Here is a 20,170-nt window from a genome sequence, read left to right on the forward strand (position 1 = left end):
GACACAGGCCTGGCTCCTCAGTCATTATGCTGCGACCTTGGGTGACGTACCTGATCGCCCGAAGTCTTGACTTTTCCTGTCTGTAAAATGGGCACGATAGTAACTCCAACACAAGGCCGCTGGGAGGGGTGATTGACAAATGAGAGTTTAGCTCAGTGCCCAGCACCCAGGAGGCACTTCACAGATGTCAGCCAGCCTTCCTCCAGCTCCTTCTTTTAATTTTTATTATTGCCAAGCTTGGGGGATTGGGGTCTTCTGAGAGGGTGCGTGTGTGGGGGGGGGCGGTTCCTGCTCTGTGGTGTTGGTGGTTGGAGAGGGTCAGGGCTAAGGCGAAAGTAAATCTTGGAAGCAGGTTAGGATATATTCTTAGCTGAGTCTGCCTTTTTCTGGAGACTGTCCCTCCGCTTCCAACCTCAGACAGTGGGGGTTTATCCAGAAAGCCAACACATTTTTGAAGACTCACATTCCTAGCGAGTGTCTAGAAAAATTGCGCAGGGGAATCTTGGTACAGATAGGATGATTTTGTTCTTTCTCCCCTCCCCTCCCCTCCTCTGTCTTTTCTTTTTCCTTCCTTCCTCCCTCCCTCCCTCCCTCCCTCCCTCCTTCCTTCCTTCCTTTCTTTCTTTTTTCCTTTCTTTCTTTCTAAGTAGACTTCATGCCCAGCACGGAGCCCAATGTGGGGCTTTTATTCACGACCCTGAGATCAAGACCTGAGCCAAGGTCAAGAGTCAGATGCTCAGCCAACTAAACCACCAGGCACCCTGTTACTTCTTCGAAAAAGCCTGTGCGTGGTTTAGATCCAGCTGTGGCGGGGCACCTGGGTGGCTCAGTCGGTTGGGCGTCCGACTTCGGCTCAGGTCATGATCTCGCCGTCTGTGAGTTCGAGCCCCGCATCGGGCTCTGTGCTGGCAGCTCAGGACCTGGAGCCTGCTTCCGATTCTGTGTGTGTGTGTCTCTCTCTCTCTGCCCCTCCCCTGCTTGCTCTCTGTCCCTGTCCCTGTCTCTGTCTCTCTCTCAAAAATGATAAACGTTAAAAACAAAAAAATTTAGATCCTGCTGTGGCAGCAAGCTGAGCCCAGGGGATCCCGTGATTGACACCGACCTGAGCTGTCCACCATCACGTGTCAGACACCCACCAGACACCCATTTAGGGTACAGGGCACCCTCACCATAACAATCGAATCACTTCTGAAAATACTAGCAAATAAAACCATTTCCCTTAAGGAAGGGGGGTTTTCTTGAGTGACGCTATTTAAATACCTCGAACCGTCATTCACAGCTACAGTTTATTAAGTGTTCGCTCTGAGCTAGGTGGCGGGGCCAAGCACTTACCACCGCCACCTCTAAATCTTCATCATTTCCCAGCTGGGGAAGGGAGTCCCACAAAGGCTGAGCCCGCCCAAGGCCACACGGCTTGCAGGGCTGGGATTCTGACACGGGCCCCTCTGATTCTAGAACCTGTGCCTCTTAATCAGCCCTCCTGCTACCCTTTACACGTTCGTGTTCTTCAGTTCGCCACGAAAAGCACACTTGAGGCAAACTCACGGCGTAATGTTAAGAATTAGCCTGTTGAGCTATTTTCTGCGGAACAGAACACATAACGTGAAAAGGAGGGCCCGCCAGCGATTACCCTGGCCCAGTGTCAGTGCAAGGGTGTACCACGCTGGCCACAAACGGAAAGCAACCTCTCTGTCCAGACACGGGGTCACCGCTATGGCAAAGCCACCGAGGGGTCGGCACAGATGTTGGCCCGCCGGGGAGGACCGGCCCTGAACCTCTGACGCTCACGGCTGTGCCAGAGCGCACGGCTGGTGTCTGCCCTCAGGCCCACGCACTCCACGTCTCAGTCACCGCGGGGACAAACTTTCTTTGGTTACCGCTCTGATCTCTATTCTTGAGAAAGCTGGCACGTCAGATTTTGCGTCCGATGTCTTCTGGACGTTTGTTTCCATTCTGACAGCCTTTAAGTCTAGAAATGATTCATTCGGGTGGTCCTTAGGATCTATAAAACAAGTAAGTGAGAGTCAAAAGAAAGGGTCGGGAAGAAGTTATTGCACGTAATGATCACAGCTGCTCTTTACGGGACCCTTACCGTAGGCCGGTGCTGATCTCCAGCCCCTTCCCTTGGCAGGTGAGAAACAGGCCTAGACAGGTAGGTGGCTTGTCCAAGGTCACACAGCTAGGAGGAGGCTGCGGCCTCGCAGGTGTCAGTGCCAAGGCACAGAGGGTGAACTTTCAGCTACAGGAGCAGGGACGGAACTTGAACCCTGGCCTCTGGGTCCTAGCTCAGCGCTTCCCCCAGCAGTGTCTTGAGAATGTTATCCCCTCTAAACAGGGTGTTCTAGGAGGTTCCCCAAGGCCGATCCTTGCAGTGTTAGTCTGTGGCCAAGTCCCCGCCGGGCCACGGCGAAATGAGAAAAAGGAGGACAATGCAGTGACTTTTCCACGAAATCCTATCTATTTAAATACCAAGCCTTGCCCTTGACTCTGAGACCATGCCTGCCATCTTTCCTTGTATCGCTACGTCCTTTCGGTTATGAAGTGATGGGGATAGGAGACAGTGGTCCTGGCCGATTGTCGGCACCCAGAGTGATCCCTGGAGTCTGGGGCTCAGGACTGTGAGCTGGGAGAGGGAGACCAGCAGGGAGGGAACTTACTTGCTGAGGACGCCTTCTCCAGCTCCTTAATTCGTGCACGCAGTTCAGACAAGGCTTTTTTCTGACGCTGAATGACTTCCTCATGTCGGGACCCTTTGCACTTGGCCCCTAGATCACTGAAGGATTCCTGCGGCCAGAATGGTTCAGATAGCAGCGTTATTAGGGGTCAGAATTTCTCCCTTATATCCCAAGAAACACGTACAATTCATGGCTAGCAGGGACCCTGTCACTCAGTACCTTGGAAGCTACTATAAGGGGCTTTGGCACAGAAGGGATTTAAAATTTTCATTTCAAATATAAAGTCACATCTAGGAAGATTTTCAACTTTCTTACCTACTTAGCATATCTATAAATAAAACCCCCCTCCATGTTCCCTCCCCACATTTTATATTTTATTCTAATATTCTGCTAAGCCCGGGTTTCTATTTGTTGTCATTTTGGATCTTGTTTCAGAATAATCCCATCAAATTCTGCTGCAGGAGGGGCATTTTTGGGATGAGAACACATGATATTTTCTTCTTGACTGGTAACAAGGATGGGGGGGAGTTTGACAGGCTCATGGTTGGTCTGGAGAGAGGAAAACCTTTCCCTGAGACTTCCGGAGCCTCTACTGTCCAACAGAGGTCTCTTGCGACGAGGGGAATGTTCCATATTCGCACCACCCAATATGGTAGCCACCAGGCACAGAGCTAGAGTAGGGCTGATGAAGTGCATAGACAAGGAGAGGTCTTCTCTATCTTTAAAAAAATTTTTTTTAAACTTTTATTCATTTTTGAGAGAGAGAGCAAGAGAAAGACAGAAAGCATAAGCAGGGGAGGGGAAGAGAGAGGGGGAGACACAGAGTCCAAATCAGGCTCCGGGCTCTGAGCTGTCAGCACAGAGCCCGACACGGGGCTCGAACTCACGAACTGTTGAGATCATGACCTGAGCCGAAGTCAGACACTCAAGCGACTGAGCCACCCAGGCGCCCCTTGGTCTTCTCTATCTTTTAAGGGTCATATCTACCTTTCAGATTCGGAAGAATCCGAGGGTCCATCTCTCAGAGGAAGTCACATATACACAACATTTGCATACAGTTTCTGGAGGTTCCGGGACCCCCCTGAAGCCCCCGTGTGTCACACGGGCTCCGTGCGAACAAAGTCCCGTCTCCAGTGGTGTTCCCAGAGTCCAGCCCCGTGCCCCAGCTTAGTAGACGCGCAATAGTTACGGAGACTGAACGGACCAAGGTCAGAAACAGGAGTAGGAAGGAGCCTGTCCTGGCTTTCTGGCTGGGACCAGGCTCACCAGCAAAAAAGAAGGGGGTGCTCCACCCGTCTGCACTTAGTAGGACCTCACTTGACCTGGACACTGTCTTCAGCCTCCTTATAGACTGCACGGCTGGTCCACTCTTCCTAGGTTGGTTCTATACTAGCCTTGCTGTATTTGAGGGTGTATGTCGGCCCAGGAGTAAACACCTGAAATGTCGTGTGTGTGTGTGTGTGTGTGTGTGTGTGTGTGTGTGTGTGTGATATGTGTGTGCACACGTGCAGGGGTGCAGAGAGGAGAGCAGGGGCTACTGACCTGGGGGTTGGGGCAGCCACAGCAGCGAGGCTGGGTGACAGCCTTTATTCTGTCTGAAGAGTATATCTGAGCCCGATGTGACCCTTACTCATGGCTCTTCTGGGAATTTGTTTATTTAGAGAAGATGAAGATTCTTTCTCATACAACTCTCTCGCCCTCTGACCCACTCTGGCTTAGAAAGCAGGAAGTAGCCCGAGTTTGGAAAGCCATTCTGAGGAGGAACAAATACTTTTTCCCTTTTATCTTGCAGCCTCCCCGCCCCCGCCCCGCCCATCCTCTTCCGTGAATCCCCCCACATAAGAGAAATTACTAATTTCGGCATCAGGTCAGCAACCCATTCTGGCAAACTCGTGCAGAGCCTGAGGGGGTCTGGTGCGAACGGGAACCCTGGGCGCCTTCCTCTGTGCCCAGCGCTGGGCCTGGCACACAGCAGACGTTCAGTAGGTGCCGGAAAAGAGAACGAATATGGGCTGCGTCCAGCACTAAGAGCCTGGGATTCCAATGGGTCGGAGAAGGGAGTGAGACCTGCTCCCCGCCCCACCGAGGCTGCCTTGAGGGCTTTTAACTTCTGTTAAAGTGCGCTGGACAGCGACGGTGACAAGGACAGCTGGCTGGGCCGCCGAGCCCTTTCGTTCGAGCTGCGTGCGGTCCTGGCTCACTGCTGTTTGGCAGGGGGATGGCATCTTTGAGGAAGCAGGGAGGCAAGCTGACACATTTGGCCCCGTTTCCGAGTGAAAATCCAAAGCCCATTGCCGGAGCGCCCTGTTCTCTGGTTTCCTAAAGCAAAGGGGAAAAGGAGGTGCCCCCGGACTCCAGGAAACCCGAGGCCTCGAGGAACCACTGCAGCCCGCGGTCAGCCTTCCACGGACTGGGGGAGGCACCACGGCTCCCGCCACGGGGGCAGAACGTGAGTGCCACCTGCGGGGGCCGCGTGGCATGGGCTGCTCTCACTCAAAGACACGCGCCCTCCCGGGCCGGCGGGGGGCTGTGCAGCCGGGGCTCCCAGGCAGGCACCCCCAGAGAAGTCACCGAGAGACAGGCCTGGAGCGTCAGTGGTGTGGCTCTCTGGGAGGGCAGTTTGGCCCCTACCCAGCATGGTTCAGGACGCCCTCCGGACCCAGCACTTTCACATCCGGGAATCTGTTCTGCATACATACCCACAAGGACATCAACTACAGCAACGTGTGGAAGTAGAAATAACGTATAAATGTCCACCAACAGGGGACAGGGCTGGATAAAAGGGACACCGTGGAATTCTATGCCCTCGTTTAAAAGAACGAAGCAGGTTTTTAAATACTTACTAGAGAAGGTGGCCTTTATATTGTGTCAGGTGGGGAAAAAAACAAGTTGCAGAATGAATATATACGTATGGCTTAATACCATCATTCTGCAACCAGATTATATAGACATGTATGTATAGGTTGTGTGTGCTTATGTGCATAAATCAAATTTGTTTCTTTATGACCCCGTGGGGTGGTGGCTGTCCTAACTCCTGCTTCCCAGACAAGGGGGACGGCACATGTAACCTCCCTGGGGTCAGCATTTCCGAGTGAAGGAGTCCCACTCAGGGATGAAACCCGGGCAGCCTGGATGTGAGCCTGGCCTTCGAGCACCACACGACCACGCCTGTCTGGAGGGTAGGGCAGTCTCTGTGAGGCAAAGGGCTGAGGACACAACGTGACAAATAGCATGCGACTGGCAGCGGTGACCTCCAGTGACTGGGGGGTTGGGGGGGGGGGTTGGAGGGCCGGACGGCCGCTTTTCACTTTGAACGTTTCACAGAAGCAAGTGCCTACATTTGGAACTCGGAATGAAAATATTATCAGAAGCGAAGACAGCCACCACTAGGCTCCCGTGTAGCACGTCCCGCTGGCCGCCCGCGACCGGACGGCACTCACCTCCTGACTGCTCGAGAAAATGTCAGTGTGGACGGGTTCCATCTGCACTGAGATGTCACACATCTGGGTCATGTTCTTGGGCTTCTGTTCCTTTTCCTTGTGCAGCTGGACTCGGTGTTTCTCTTGAGAGGCCCTAGGGCAGAGAAGATGAGTCACTGGACAGCAGGACGGCTGGCAGCATGAGGTTCCGGAAGCCACGAGTGACCTTTGTAGCCACTGGCAGAACGGGAAAAGGAACTCTGTGTTTACAGGTAACCGAAACCCCCAGGCCTTCAAGTCTCCTGCCAGCAGGTTTCTAGAGAATTTAGTTTCAGGGGACTTCAAAAGTCGTGGTCAGGACAGTAGGCACCTGTCCACCCTTGTTTCCCATACTAGGTCCGTGGGACACCTGCTGTGGCATTCACTGGGGACATGTACTCCCTGTCTGCCGTTTCGAACACTTTTGTGTGTTAACCCTTCTGTTTCACGTAGAGTCCCATGAGCCGGAGACTCTCCTTGTCCCATTTTACAGACAAGGAAACAGACACACAGCAATTTGCCGACGATCATGAAACTTGTAAGTGAAGGAGGCTGGCTTTGAAGCCGGGCAGCCTGGGTCTGGAACCTGTTCTTTCAGCCACCGGGTGAACCTGCCTTGGCTAGGAGCCATGAGGCATATAGAGCTACAGGGTTTTTCACGAGATGTGGATTTTACTCAACCTTTCTTGGAGAAAACATTACTCTCAGGTCAAAATAAGGATACGTTACGGATGAAAATGCAAACTCACACGTATTTTTACGGATGAAAATGCCAACTCACATGGACTAACCCATGGGACGACAATGAAATTTCACATTTATTTTAAGCTAACCTCTGGTACCCCAGTTTATACATTTGTTCAATCGATATTCATTAAGTTCCCTATGTGCCGGGCACCGTGAGAATGCTGGGGAGTCAACAGCAGGCACGATCTGTATCGGGGACCTCGTGGGGAAGGCGGACAATTAAACAGTCAATAGTAGCATTGCTATGTGAGAAGTGCTAGGCTGGATGGAGTTCAGGGGATGAGGGACCCCAGGGAGAGGAGGAGCCCTTGGCTATGTTTGGTGGGGGTGAGTGACAGAGGGCTTCCTGGAGGAAGTGGCATTTAAGCAGAGACCTATCACTGGAATATGGGGCAGGGATGTTTGATGAGCATAGAACTAAGCAAAACCTTCCTTTACGTGATAAGGTTGTGAAGCATGAAATACATATCACCCATCCATCCACCCACCCACCCAACTACCCACCCATCCATCCATCCTTCATCCATCCATCCACCCACCCACCCACCCAACTACCCATCCACCTACCCATCCATCCATCCATCCACCCATCCATCCACCCACCCACCCATCCATCCATCCGCCTGTCCATCCATCTATCCATCTACCTACCCATCCATCCATCCATCCATCCATCCATCCATCCATCCAATCCTTCATCCATCCACCCACCCACCCATCCACCTACCCATCCACCCATCCATCCATCCATCCACCCACCCAACCAACTACCCATCCACTCATCCATCCATCCATCCATCCATCCATCCATCCATCCATCTCTCCAGGATTTACTGTGTACCCTCTCTGTGAGAGGCTCCCTGGGCACTTGGGTGTGTCTGGGCTCCCCACCCCATGAGGACCTTCCCACACACCTGAGTGCCTCCTTGAGGACCTCCAGCTCCCTGTCCTTCTTTTCCACCAGGCCAGTCAGCTGCGCCATCTTTTCCTTGAGCGCTTTTAGTTCGTTGCTTTGTTGCTGGACCAGGGCCACGTTCCGCTCCAGTTCCATCTTCTGCTTTTCATTAAGCTCCCCTGGGAGAAACAGGAAAGCTGGGGAGGGGGTCTCCTGCCTCAGGTCTCCGCCAGGGCCACAGCAGCTCTTCCAGGCCTACAAGAACCACAAGGCGGGCCTACCCTCCAGGAATTCTCCCGGACGTGTGTGTGTGTGCGCGCGCGCGCGCGTGTGTGTGTGTGTGTGTGTGTGTGTGTGTGTGTGTGTGGTGGGCGGGGGCGTTAGGAATGGCCAGGGTCTGCTTGCACCTTAGCAAACTACAGCAAAGTACAGCCCCAGGTTCCAGAAGCTGTCAGGGGCCCCGCCTCTGTGCTTCTGGCATTTTGAGGTCCCAGGCCGGCTTCCAGCTGCCTGCCTCTGCACCTGTTTGCCTAAGGGCGTTCGTGCTAAGGACTCCGGAGTCTGCTCTCCTGTGTCTGCCAGGTAGGAAAGCCTCAGCCTCCAGCCGAGGCCGGTGAGACTGGCTTCCTCCCCCTCAGGCGGGCAGCCTGGCGGCTGATTTGTACCCTGCTCCCCGGCGTCCTTCCCCTGCAGGGTCCAACCCCAGCTGCCCTCTCGGCCCTTGACTGACAGCACAGCTGTTATTCCCGTCCCTGTCCCGCTTCTCTGGCACCTCCACCACTGCCTCCCCCTGGGATCGCCTCTCAAATACACCACCTGCCTCGGAATTCTGGAATTCTGGCATTCTGGCCTCAGGGTCAGCCTCTGGGAAAATCCAAACTGAGACACTCGCATGGCCTCAGATTTTCATGGTAACCCGACAGGTTAGTTACCAGGAACACCCCCACTTCACAGATGCACAAACTGAGGCTCAGAGAGGTAAAGTGACTTGCCTAAACTCATGGGACTAGCAAATAGCAGACCCAGAACCGGGTCCAATGTCTCCTGATTCTAGAGCTGGACTCGGCGGCCTCTCTACTACACGTTCTCAGACCTCAGCATGAACGAAAATCACGCTTTGAAAAAGTCAGCCGTAAACGCCTTGGGAGCATTAACCGTTACAGCCGCAGGGAGCAAATGCCACTGAAGGTTTTGGGGTGCACGGGGCTTGAGGTGGGGACAAGAGGAGTGTTCCTCGCCCTCTGTCGACTTCCCTAAACCTGGTTTTATCTCCTGACAGCCTGCCTGTGCCTTTCGGCCTCACGGAGGCTGGAGCTGGGGAGGAGGAGAAGGGCTAGGAGCAGCCGAAGCCGGGAGAGGCCGAAATAAAAGAACGGGGGTGGGGGGTGGGGCGAGAAGAGCAAAGTCGGAATGTTCAGCCAGACTTGCTCGCGCTCTTTGGTCCCTCCCCAGTGTAAGGGGCCCCTGCCGTCCGGCCAACTCCAGGAAGCAGGTGTGATGTAGGTGATTTTGCATCAGAGGCAGGGGAGGTGTGGAGAGATTACCCCGCTCTGGGTCCCAGAGCTGGGGAGGGCTAGGGTTTGTGCGGGCCCACGACTCCCTCCCTCCCAGCCTTTGCCTCCAGAGACAAATCCTCTTAGGTGAAAGGAGATTTCCCCCTCCCCCAAAGAAGCTGCATCTCAAGGCGGAGAAGATGAGGCAAGTGGCCCCTGATAAGGCACGTGTCTTGCTGACTGAGGTACAAACGCTGTGACCGCCCAGGAAAGCAGGTCACTGGGATTTAAAAATGCGGTTTAAATGTTTAGTTTATTTTTGAGAGAGAGAGAAAGAGAGAGGGAGAGAGTGAGCGAGCATGGGAGGGGCAGAAAGGAGGGAGACACAGAATCCGAAGCGGGCTCCAGGCTCCGAGCTGTCAGCACAGAGCCCGACGCGGGGCTCGAACTCATGAACCGTGAGATCATGACCTGAGCTGACATCAGGAGCTGGATGCTCAACCGACTGAGCCACCCAGGCGCCCCCAACCTTTCCAGCTCTTAAGCCTGTTCTTTCTCGAAGCGGGTCAGGAAGTCAAGAGACACACAGGCCATCATACAAACCTCTCAAGTCTGACATTCGGTTGTGGGCTTCCGTGAGGTTCTTCCGTAACCTCATGATGACCTCCTGCTGAGACAGGATTTCCTTCTGAGCGGCCAGTAGATCCCCTCTGAAATTCACAAGGAACGGGCCACGTCAGCTCACCCCAGGCTCAGTGGCACCCCCAGGGCCTGGCCCCGGACGGGGCCGAGTAGAAACGCAAAGTGACCCTCCATCAGTGGCGTCCACGGGACACCAGTCCCAGCAGAAGGGATAAGCGCGTTCTTTAAAAATCCTCAGAACAAACACTGAATGCGATGCAAACACACGCATGGCGAGAGAACAGAGGATCCCCTCTGGATTTGGGCTGAGGCTGAGATATGACAAGTGTCTCCTTCTTTCACAGACGAGGAAGCTAAGGTACAGTAAGGTGACATGACTGGGGGCCCAGGGCCCCACAACTGGAAGGGGTTGTATTTTGGGATCCGGGCACAGATCCACCCAGATCTTTCCATGCCACCGTCCTGACTTGCGAAAGGAACTGAGAAATTCAGGTAACAGCAGGACGGCCCCGGACTCTGCTCCTCTTCTCAGGCTCTGAGGACACGGCCAGAAGCAGGGGTCTCCGGCCTCGTGTGCACACACCCCTCAGGTACTCACATCAAGGTGTCACCCACTTCGTCTTTGACACTGGTCTCCGTCGGAGGCACCGCCGGGGGCTCTCGCTGCATCACCTCCTCCTGGGCTGAATCAGGGGGACACGCGAGGGTCATCGCTGTCCTCGAACACCTGCGTCTTTTCCAGCTTAGCAGCCCTCCCCACCCCGCCGCCCTCTCTGCCTAAAAAGCCCCACGTGGGTTCTGTGGCGCCGGCTGGCTCCCACCCACCGGCCACGTATGAGCGAGCGCACGAAATCTTCCCGGCTACTCATTTTCAGATGGGAAAATGGGCACAGGAGTGACAGGACCTGCCGGTGGCCACTCGGGTAAGCCGGTGACAGCCAGAGCCCGAAGCCCCGGGCCGCGCCTCCTCCTTATCCCTCCTCTCCTCCCAGACAGGTCTTGTCCCGTCCTCGCCTCCCACTTACTCCTCACCCTCAGTCACACGCTCGCCCCCTCACTTTCAATCACCAGGGGCTCATGGAATGTCTGCTTTATGGCGGGGACTGCGCTAAACGTGGGGTCACAAGGAAGTAGTCATTCTTGGGGTCCCAGCTTAACCGTCCTCCCTCTGACCTGGAACTGGATTGGGAAACTGAGTCCTGCTTCATGCCCTTGTCACAGTGCCCTGTTCACCCTGGGTCACCTGTCAGGGCGGGAATTCGGTTGACAACCAAGACCATGGTTCTCAATCAGGGGCGAGCGTGTCCCCGCCCCCCCTCCCCCTGCCGGGGACACTTGGCAACGTCCAGAGATGGTTCTGGTAGTCCCACTGGGGTGGGGGGTGCTGCTGACATGCAGGGGGTGGAGGCCAGGGACACTGCTCAACGCCCACAGTGCGCGGGACGGCCCCCGCGACAAAGGCCTAGCCAGTTCCAAATGTCACTGGAGCCGGGGTCGAGAAACCCTGGTCCGAGGCCTCCAGTTCCAGAACTCTCCCCCCGAGAGCTCAGCGTCTTTGCAATGTATTGTGTTGCCTGGGTCATTTGGGGTGAGTAAGTGCTCACAGCTCTGAGTTCTTTTGTCAGCCCCTTTTGGGTTTATTTTTTAAGAGACCAACACTGGCTGGCGACGAAAGTCCATTAGACAAAGTCGCAAATTGCTGAGGGCAGAGAGAAGCCTTTGAAAGGCCCCCGCGCGGGATGTTTTCATGCGGAAAGGACACCCTCTGTCATGCTGCTCTGACACCCTCGGCAGCCTGTGCATCCCCACCGGCTCACTGGCTCGGCACAAAGGACGTCCCTTCGTATTGCCGTGACTTCTGTCTGACGTGGGCCTCGAGGGCCCCAACCTTGCCGTGTAACGGGAAGCAAAGAGCATCTGCAGACCGTAAATGAGCGAGGGGCAGCCTTCTCCTACCCATCAGCCTATGGGGACCCGCAGGGTGACCAGGCCCTGTCCCGAACGCTAACGCCTGCTTGGCATTTCTTTGGACCGACCTGGGTCATTGTCCTTCAGAGTTGCAATCTCTCCTTCTATCTTTCTGTGGCGCGCGGTCACTGTTTGCAGCCTTTCTTCCAGGCTCACGATCGTCTGGGAGTGCTGTCTGATTTGCTCCTTGTATTCCACCACTTCGGTTTCAAATCCGTGTTTCTGTGCTTCCTGTTCGTCCCGGAGGGCCTTTACTGTGTGCTGCAGCCGCTCCTCCATCACGATCTGGGGGAACAGGGGGTCCGTGTGCTCCTGGGAGCCGGGCGTGACGCCACTGACGACGAGAGCGAGATGCCCCCTTGGCACCCACAGGCACGGGACTCAGACCCACCTCGGGGCCTTTGCCTGGGCTGTCCGTTCTGCATGGTACCCTCCTCCCCCAGCTCCTCGCATGGCTGACTCCTTCTGGCGCGCGTCAGGTCTCAGCTCCGATGGCGCCTCCTCGGAGAGGCCCTTCCTGACTGCCTGTCTAAAGGAGAAGCCCGAGACAGCTCTCTAGCCCGTCATCCTCTTTCACCTTCCGTGATCTGCACGATCTCGTTTCTTTCCCGTTCCCGCGAGAATGGAAGGTCCGGGGGAGCAGAAACTCGCCTTAGTTACCAACGGACCCACAGCCTGGATCCCTGCTCGGTACGTGTTGGTTGAAATTAACGAACGGGCAATGTTGTAAAAAAAGGCCAAGGCATTCGTAGTTCGTAAAAGCAAAAGCTACCAATCATCACCAAGTGGGGAATCGGACCCCTTCCCGTGGCCGCCCTGCCCCTCCGTGTTCAGTGCCTCATTCCTCGCCCCCTCCTGCTTCTCCGACCACACGTTTCTTGGCTCTCTTGCTTTCCCCCCCACATCTACTGGACCGCCAAAAGTCTGGGGCACTGTCGAACGTTGAGACCCCACCTGCGCCTAAGTCTGAATTCTTCATCTTCTCTGCAGCAGAGACCCTGCCCCACAAGAGCCACCGTGCGACCTCCATGTTCCCATCAACATGTCACCCATATGCCATCGTTGCCCTGGGTGCCCTGACAGCCCAGGCTGTCTCGATCAGCACCCTCCTCTCCTTGGTGCTCATGTCCCGTCCATCAGTTATCGAGTCCTGCCGTTTCTCTTGTCGGAACTCCTTCTGGCCTGCTCCTGTGCGCAGGTCCTTATGGGCCTAGACTCTGTAATGGCCACTGTGTGCCCCGGCCTGAGCTGGCCTCTCCTACTCTAGTCCCTCTCAAATTCACTTTTGGGGCGCTTCTGCCCGATGAAGCCTCTATTACCTCCTTGCCCACAGACCTGTTGGTTGCGTGTACGAATGACAAATGAGTGAAATATTGAGCCCCGAGGATGGAGGGCCTTGAATGCCGAGCTAAAATTTTAAAACATCATCTTCAAGTCTGTGGAATAGTCATTGATCACTAAGTTCTGGGGCTGCTCAGTCCTTCAGCCAGATGCTGTAAGGACCCTGCGTTACATCTTACAACGCCTGGAGAGAGGCCATCGTAGCCTCTGTTTACCTTTCAGACTAGACCACTGCTTCTCAACAGAGGGTGATTTTGCCCCCCCCAACCCCCAAAGGACATTGGGCAAAGTCTGAAGACATTTTGGGTTGCCACAACCGGGGGAAGGATGCCACTGACATCGAGCAGGTAGAGACCAGGGGCGATGTTAAGCAGCCCGTGATGAACAGGACAGCCGCACACAGGAAGGGGTTATCCGACCTGGAACAGCAGCAGTGCCCAGGCTGAGAGGCCCCGGTCTAGATCGTGCGTTCTCCCGCTATCGTGATCTTTCACGGAGGGAAAGAGTCTCCCGTCCCTGGAAGGCACCAGCTCACCATTTTTGTCCTGGCCGTTTCCAGTTCGGCTAACGTCTCGTTTAATTTCATGCTGAGGCTCTCGGCTTTCAGGCTCTCAGCCATCTTGGTTTTCTGAATCTCTTCTATCGTGGCCAGCGCGTCATTTAACTTGTTATTTAAGACATCTTCTTTTTGCACTTTCAAGTCTATTTCCTGGACGAACGGCAAACAGCAAATTAACAGAAATTCAGGAATAAGCGTTTACCCTAGCCGCCCCCCTCCCCTGGCTTCCAGAGAGGAGGTGTTTTTCTTCTGCCACCTGGAGGGCACTGAGTAAGTTTTACTTCTATTTTACGAGGCGGCCCTTTAAATATTTGAGGAGGGATGTCATGTCTCTGTCTAAATTTATTTTCCGGGATAAAAGGGCCGAGCTCCTTCAGCCCTTTGCCACAGGGTCTGCCTCCAGCACCCCCCTCCCTGGCTTTGGAGGGAGGCCCTCCCCTCTTTGCTCTGGGCTCCGGCGAGGTGGACTCTAATCGCCTCGTTCCTCTTCCTGGAACCCACTCTTCTAGCCCCGGACTGTCCAATTCCAGTCTCCTCCCTGAGTGCCTCCTCAACCTCGTGGAATGTGAGCTTTGTGACAGGTCCTGTGGTGGGGGCTTCACAAACTTTGTTCATTTACTTGACTTTATTTTTTGTAAGTTTATTTACTTATTTTGAGAGAGAGAGAGAGAGAGAGAGAGAGAGTCCCGAGCAGGCTCCGTGCTGTCAGCGCAGAGCCCGACGTGGGGCTCGAACCCACGAACCGTGAGATCAAGACTTGAGCTGAAATCAAGAGCTGGACACTCAACTGACTGAGCCACCCAGGCGCTCCTACTCGACTTTATTTTGAAAGAGGGGAAAATCTGGGGCACCTGGGTGGCTCAGTCGGTTAAGTGTCTGACCAGCTCAAGTCATAATCTCATAGTCCGTGAGTTCGAGCCCCGCGTCGGGCTCTGTGCTGACAGCCCGGAGCCCGGAGCCTGCTTCGGATTCTGTGTCTCCCCCTCTCTCTCTGCCCCTGCCGCTCACACCCTGTCTCCCTCTCTCTCAAAAATAAACAAACATTAAAAATTAAAAAAAAAATAAAGAGGGGAATATGGGTGATGGGCATTGAAGAGGGCACTTGCTGGGGTGGGCACTGGGTGTTGTATGTAAGCGATGAACCACGGGAATCTACCCCCAAAACCAAGAGCACACGGTACACACCGCATGTTAGGCAATTTGACAATAAATTATATTTAAAAAAAAAAGAGTTTTAGGTTCACAGCAAAATCAAGAGGAAAACGCAGAGCCCTCTTACGTGTGCTCTCATCCCCCGCCGGAGGCCCCGCCCCCATCCTCCACACCCCGCACCAGCTGGTACCTTTGTTCTAACTGATGAACTGGCATTGACACCTCACGGTCACCCAAAGCCCATAGTCTACTCTACGGTTCACTCCCTGCCTAACCCTCCGCGCGTCTGACCAAACGTATGAGGACACGAATCCACCATTAGGTAATCACACGCGGTAGTTTACCTGCCCTAAAAGTCCTCTGTGCTGCACCCATTCACCCCTCCCCTCCGCCGACCCCTGGTCCTTTCGCTGTCTCCATACTTCTGCCTTTTCCAGAACGTCACAGGCATAGTTGCAATCACACCGTGCGCGTGCAGCCTTTTCACGAGCGTTGTTTAACCCAACCTAAAATACATCCTTGAGGTGTGGCGCCGGGCATTGTCAGACTCTGTGGGTGGCAGTGCGCACTGGCATGACCTTCTTGGAAGGTCACTGGGAACGTACACCAAAAGGCTGAAAACGTTTACCCGCCGTGACCCAGTGATTCCATTTTCGGGAATCTGTCCTAAGGACGTCGCCTCACACCTGCACAAGGACCGATGCGCAGGGATGTTCAGCCAAGCGCTGTTTTTACTCCGGTGAAAACGCAAACAGCCCCAGTGCCCAACCGCTGGGTGGGGGAGGCGGGGGAGGTAAATAAACTGGGGTCCATCCAACAGAGTGCAAACCCAGGTTATCCGTCCAAGGCAGGTATTGGAAGAATGTTCCATGACCTAGAGACATTTTTGTAATGTATTAAGTTAAAAAAAAAAAAAAAGCATTCAGATCAGCGTACACAGTGTTAACAGGGTAAGTCACTTTGTAACGAACTGCTGGGTGTCGAGGTCTATAATAATGATCAGCACGCGGAAGGTCTGGAAGGAATCCTATCAAAATGTCACTCATGGTAAGTGCGCTCAGTGGACTCGTGGGTAGTTTTAAATTTTCTTCAAAATTTTTAGAGCCAATAGTTGCTCCTTTTATCACTGGGAAAGGAAACGGATTTAAAAACAACAGGAAAAGCCCTGTTTTCACCGTGTGACTCGTGGGAGCCTCGCCGGGGAGTTGCTCCAGTCCCTTCGTGTCGCCACTGAACTCCAGCCGATTCTGTCTGGGGGCCTTACCATCGCTGTCACTGTTGAGAAATCCCAGGGCGGACAAGGTGCAGACCTGGCCGAAGAAGGTGCTCGCTGAGGACACTGGCAGGCATGCCCCACAGAGCAGCCTGTCACCTACAGCTCACGACAAGACCCCCCGGCTGTCCCGGTGAATCCACAGCAAGCCAACGGGTTCTTTGATGGGCCATGAAGCCGCCCCAGGGCAGAGGACAGTGCCCGGCGTCTCTGCTCCTTGCCGGCAGCTCGGCCGCTTCCTCGAGGACAGGAACAAAGTCCACCGTCCGCACGGGTCTGGATTGACGTTTCTTCTCCCTTCTCTCCTCTTTCTCTTATGCCCGCTTCGGCGAACCTCCATCGTTCCCTTGTTCTTTTGTGTAGACGAGTGTAACAGCACGGGAATAAACAACTCTGTGTCTGGGTGGTTCTTTGACCTTGTACTTCCCTGGTCTTTCCTGGTAAATGGCGAGTTCCTGGGGAGGGGGGTTCCGATTCTCCGTGTCTGGTGTGATGCCACCAGGGTAACTTGCGGGCTGTCGCGAGACCTCAACCCTCTGATGTCACTGTCGTTCTAAGGTTGTTGAGGATGTTGTTGGATACGCTATGTGATGATCCTTGGGAGAGATCCTCTCGGGGTCGAGTACCAAGAATGGCCCAATATCCGTGAACAATCGGCCCATTTTCTTTCTTTTTTTTTGGCTGTGCTTTGAAATATTTATTTTATTTTATTTTGTTTTGTTTCGTTTCGTTTCATTTTATTTTATTTTAAATTTATATCCAAGTTAGTGAGCCTATAGTGCAACAATGATTTCAGGAGTAGATTCCTTAGTGCCCCTTACCCAGTTAGCCCATCCCCCTTCCCACACCCCCTCCAGCAACCCTCTGTTTCTTCTCCATATTTAAGAGTCTCTTATGGGCACCTGGGTGGCTCAGTCGGTTAAGCATCTGACTTCGGCTCAGGTCATGATCTCGCGGTCCGTGGGTTCGAGCCCCGCATCAGGCTCTGTGCTGACAGCTCAGAGCCTGGAGGCTGCTTCTGATTCTGTGTCTCCCTCTCTCTCTAACCCTCCCCCGTTCATGCTCTGTCTCTCTCTGTCTCAAAAATAAATAAACGTTCAAAAAAAATTTTTTTAAAAAAGAGTCTCTTATGTTCTGTCCCCCTCCCTGTTTTTATATTATTTTTGTTCCCTTCCCTTATGTTCATCTGTTTTGTCTCTTAAAGTCCTCGTGTGAGTGAAGCCATATGATATTTGTCTTTTTCTGACTAATTTCCCTTAGCACAATACCCTCCAGTTCCATCCACGTAGCTGCAAATGGCAAGATTTCATTCTTTTTGATTGCCAAGTAATACTCCATTGTGTATATATACCACATCTTTATCCATTCATCTGTCAATGGACATCTGGGCTCTTTCCATACTTTGGCCATTGTTGATAGTGCTGCTATAAACATGGGGGTGCATGTGTCCCTTTGAAACAGCACACCTGTATCCCGTGGATAAATGCCTAGTAGTGCCATTGCTGGGTCGTAGGGTAGTTCTATTTTTAGTTTTTTGAGGAACCTCCATGCTGTTTTCCAGAGTAGCCGCACCAGCTTGCATTGCCACCAACAAGGCAAAAGAGATCCTCTCTCTCCACGTCCTCACCAACATCTGTTGTTGCCGGAGTTGTTAATGTTAGCCCTTCCGACAGGTGTGAGGTGGTATCTCACTGTGGTTTTGATTCGGACCATTGTCATCTAGACAGCTGTACAGCCACCTGCGTCTTCCCTTCCACTGTAACTGCTACAGTAAATCCTGTGACGGTTCATCAATTTCACTGATCCACATTTTTTTTTTGTTTTTAGCATCCACCTCCTTCCTGATCCATTTGATGTCCTGACGAATCTACTTGAAAAATGTTAATTTCTCAGGGCACCCGGGTGGCTCAGTTGGTTAAGCATCCGACGCTTGATTTTGGCTGAGGTCATGACGTCTCGCTTCGTGGGACTGAGCCTCACATTGGGCCTTGTGCCCACGGTGTGGAGCCTGCTGGGGATTCTCTCTCTTCCACCTCCCTCTCTCTGCCCCTCCCCCGCTCATGCTCGCTCCCTCTCTCTCTCTCTCAAAATAAACAAGTAAACTTAAAAAAAAAAAAAGCAGTGCCCGGGACGGATGCTAATCCGGATGTGGTTTACTGACACTCACTGCTCTGGAGTAGTGTTGTTCCAAGCACAGCACATCACTTGGGCGGCTCGTCCAGTCCCCTTGGGATTGGGGAGTCCACCCTATAGACAGAGATTGCAAATCTCTCTCTTACCGGGGGTGAGGCCCAGGGAATGGGCATTGAAAACCACCCCAAGTGATCCTATGCATGCTAATGTTGGGGAAACTTTCTTCGAAGAAAATGATCAGAAGAGTGATGTGAATGGACTCCAAGGCATTTTTAGTCCCATCCGGTCTTCAAAATCCTTTGAAATGGTATTTACCTGCATTTAAATTTAACCCCCTACGGTGAGGTTGTGTGTTGAATCCCTTGCCTTGAATTCTGCGATATTAACTCGTGTGTGTGTGTGTGTGTGTGTGTGTGTGTGTGTGTCCCTTGTACTGTTGGGACCCAGGAGGAATGAGTTATGTCCTATAGCTAGGAGGTGCCTAAGATGGGGTCCTGTGCAAAAGCCTGTGCTCCCACTGTGTCTGCTGCTCCCAGGGATAATCGTGAATGCAGTTTGACTGGGAAGGTCGTGATAATCATGATGACAAGTTCCGGTGGAGACATCGCTGTCGAGGTGGTTGGCAATTTAGGCACCCATCTCCTGACATCCCCTCTTTGGCCCCAGGCAGCTGAGCCCACGCACAGGATAGGAGGGAGAGGAGGGGACAATGCAGGGTTCTGGAGTCAGATAGTCCTGGGTTTAGTTCTGCCCCTCCACTTCCTAGATGCGGACTCATAATAATAGTAACAATAAAAAATAATAAAAGCAGCTAACACACAGAACATCCACTGAGTGCTGCGTGCTTTTTTATGTGCGGGTGTGCTTGTTAGCGATCAAGCCTCACAAGTCAATGAGGCCGATCTATTGGCATCACCTGGATTTCCTAGGTGGGGAAACACAGGCACAGAGATGGTAAGAAACTTGCCTCAGGCTGCACAGCCAGCAAGTGGCGGAGGTAAGATCTGAACCCAGCCTTCCTGCGTCCAGATCCCTGCTCTTAACCGTGCTGGGCTCCTCTGTGTCTGCTCCTCTCCGAGACTCTTACCTCCTTCTGCTTGGTTATTCGGTTCTCCAGATCTTGCACCTTTTTCTTTTCCTTCTCTATGGCCTCTTTTGCTTTGTGTTTCTCGTAGGCAATGCTGCTCTCTGAAATCTGGAAGTCAGAGACAACCGGTTTGAGGGAGCGTACTCGAGAAAGGAGGGACAACGGAACCTTGAGGGAAGCCAGGATTGCTAATCACGGAGATCAGTGAGTCAGGGTTTGGGAGCGAGGGCTCAAGGAACAGGATGCTCGCGGCCCATCGCAGAGAGGGATGCGAGTCTTGGCACGCCTGCCACGGCGAGAACCTGGAGGTCGTGTCTGGTCAGTCACCGCATAACGGAGAGGGTTGTTCATCACTCAGGATTTCTGGGCTGTGTTCAGGAAGTGACGCGCTGGTGAGTGGTCGGGTCCAGGCATTTGGAGCTGGGCCACCAACTGCACCGGCCCGTGTTGGCATCAGTGTGGGCCCTTGTTGGGAAGTACCTGGCTTCTCGGGAGATGGGGCAGGAGAGCCTGAGTTGGGGGAGGGGAGGGGTGCCTCCTGTCCCAGCAGGCCTGATGCCTGTGGCTTCGGTCTCTGGCCTTCAAAGGCTTGGGTCCACAAATGGATGTGCAGGACCGTTTGGAACAGAGAACATATAGCCCCCAGGTCCGGTGACGGGGAGGGGACTGAGGCCCAGCCTCGCCTATACCAGCCCAGGAGGTATGCGGTGCAGGGGGGTTGGAAAACTCTTCTTTGCTGCTTGGGAT

General features: G+C 53.6%; 1 protein-coding gene across 9 annotated transcripts in view; it reads right to left on the reverse strand.

The window, feature by feature from the left end:
• The window catches only part of FHAD1 (forkhead associated phosphopeptide binding domain 1), a 123,343-nt gene that overhangs the window by 15,959 nt on the left and 87,214 nt on the right, over positions 1 to 20,170 (reverse strand). For all 9 annotated transcript variants that reach the window (XR_007155058.1, XM_047872729.1, XM_047872735.1 and 6 more), the window contains 9 exons: positions 19,424 to 19,531; positions 13,755 to 13,928; positions 11,947 to 12,163; positions 10,509 to 10,593; positions 9,872 to 9,978; positions 7,795 to 7,954; positions 6,116 to 6,248; positions 2,658 to 2,784; positions 1,878 to 2,002 (listed from right to left, as the gene is read on the reverse strand). Coding sequence is in view for 8 of the 9 variants with exons in the window: in XM_047872729.1 (XP_047728685.1) it covers positions 1,878 to 2,002; positions 2,658 to 2,784; positions 6,116 to 6,248; positions 7,795 to 7,954; positions 9,872 to 9,978; positions 10,509 to 10,593; positions 11,947 to 12,163; positions 13,755 to 13,928; positions 19,424 to 19,531 (1,236 nt within the window). In the remaining variant the exon portion in view is untranslated. The remainder of the gene's footprint in view (positions 1 to 1,877; positions 2,003 to 2,657; positions 2,785 to 6,115; positions 6,249 to 7,794; positions 7,955 to 9,871; positions 9,979 to 10,508; positions 10,594 to 11,946; positions 12,164 to 13,754; positions 13,929 to 19,423; positions 19,532 to 20,170) is intronic.

This window comes from Prionailurus viverrinus, chromosome C1 (assembly GCF_022837055.1).
Source record: "Prionailurus viverrinus isolate Anna chromosome C1, UM_Priviv_1.0, whole genome shotgun sequence".
Taxonomy (NCBI): Eukaryota; Metazoa; Chordata; class Mammalia; order Carnivora; family Felidae; genus Prionailurus; species Prionailurus viverrinus.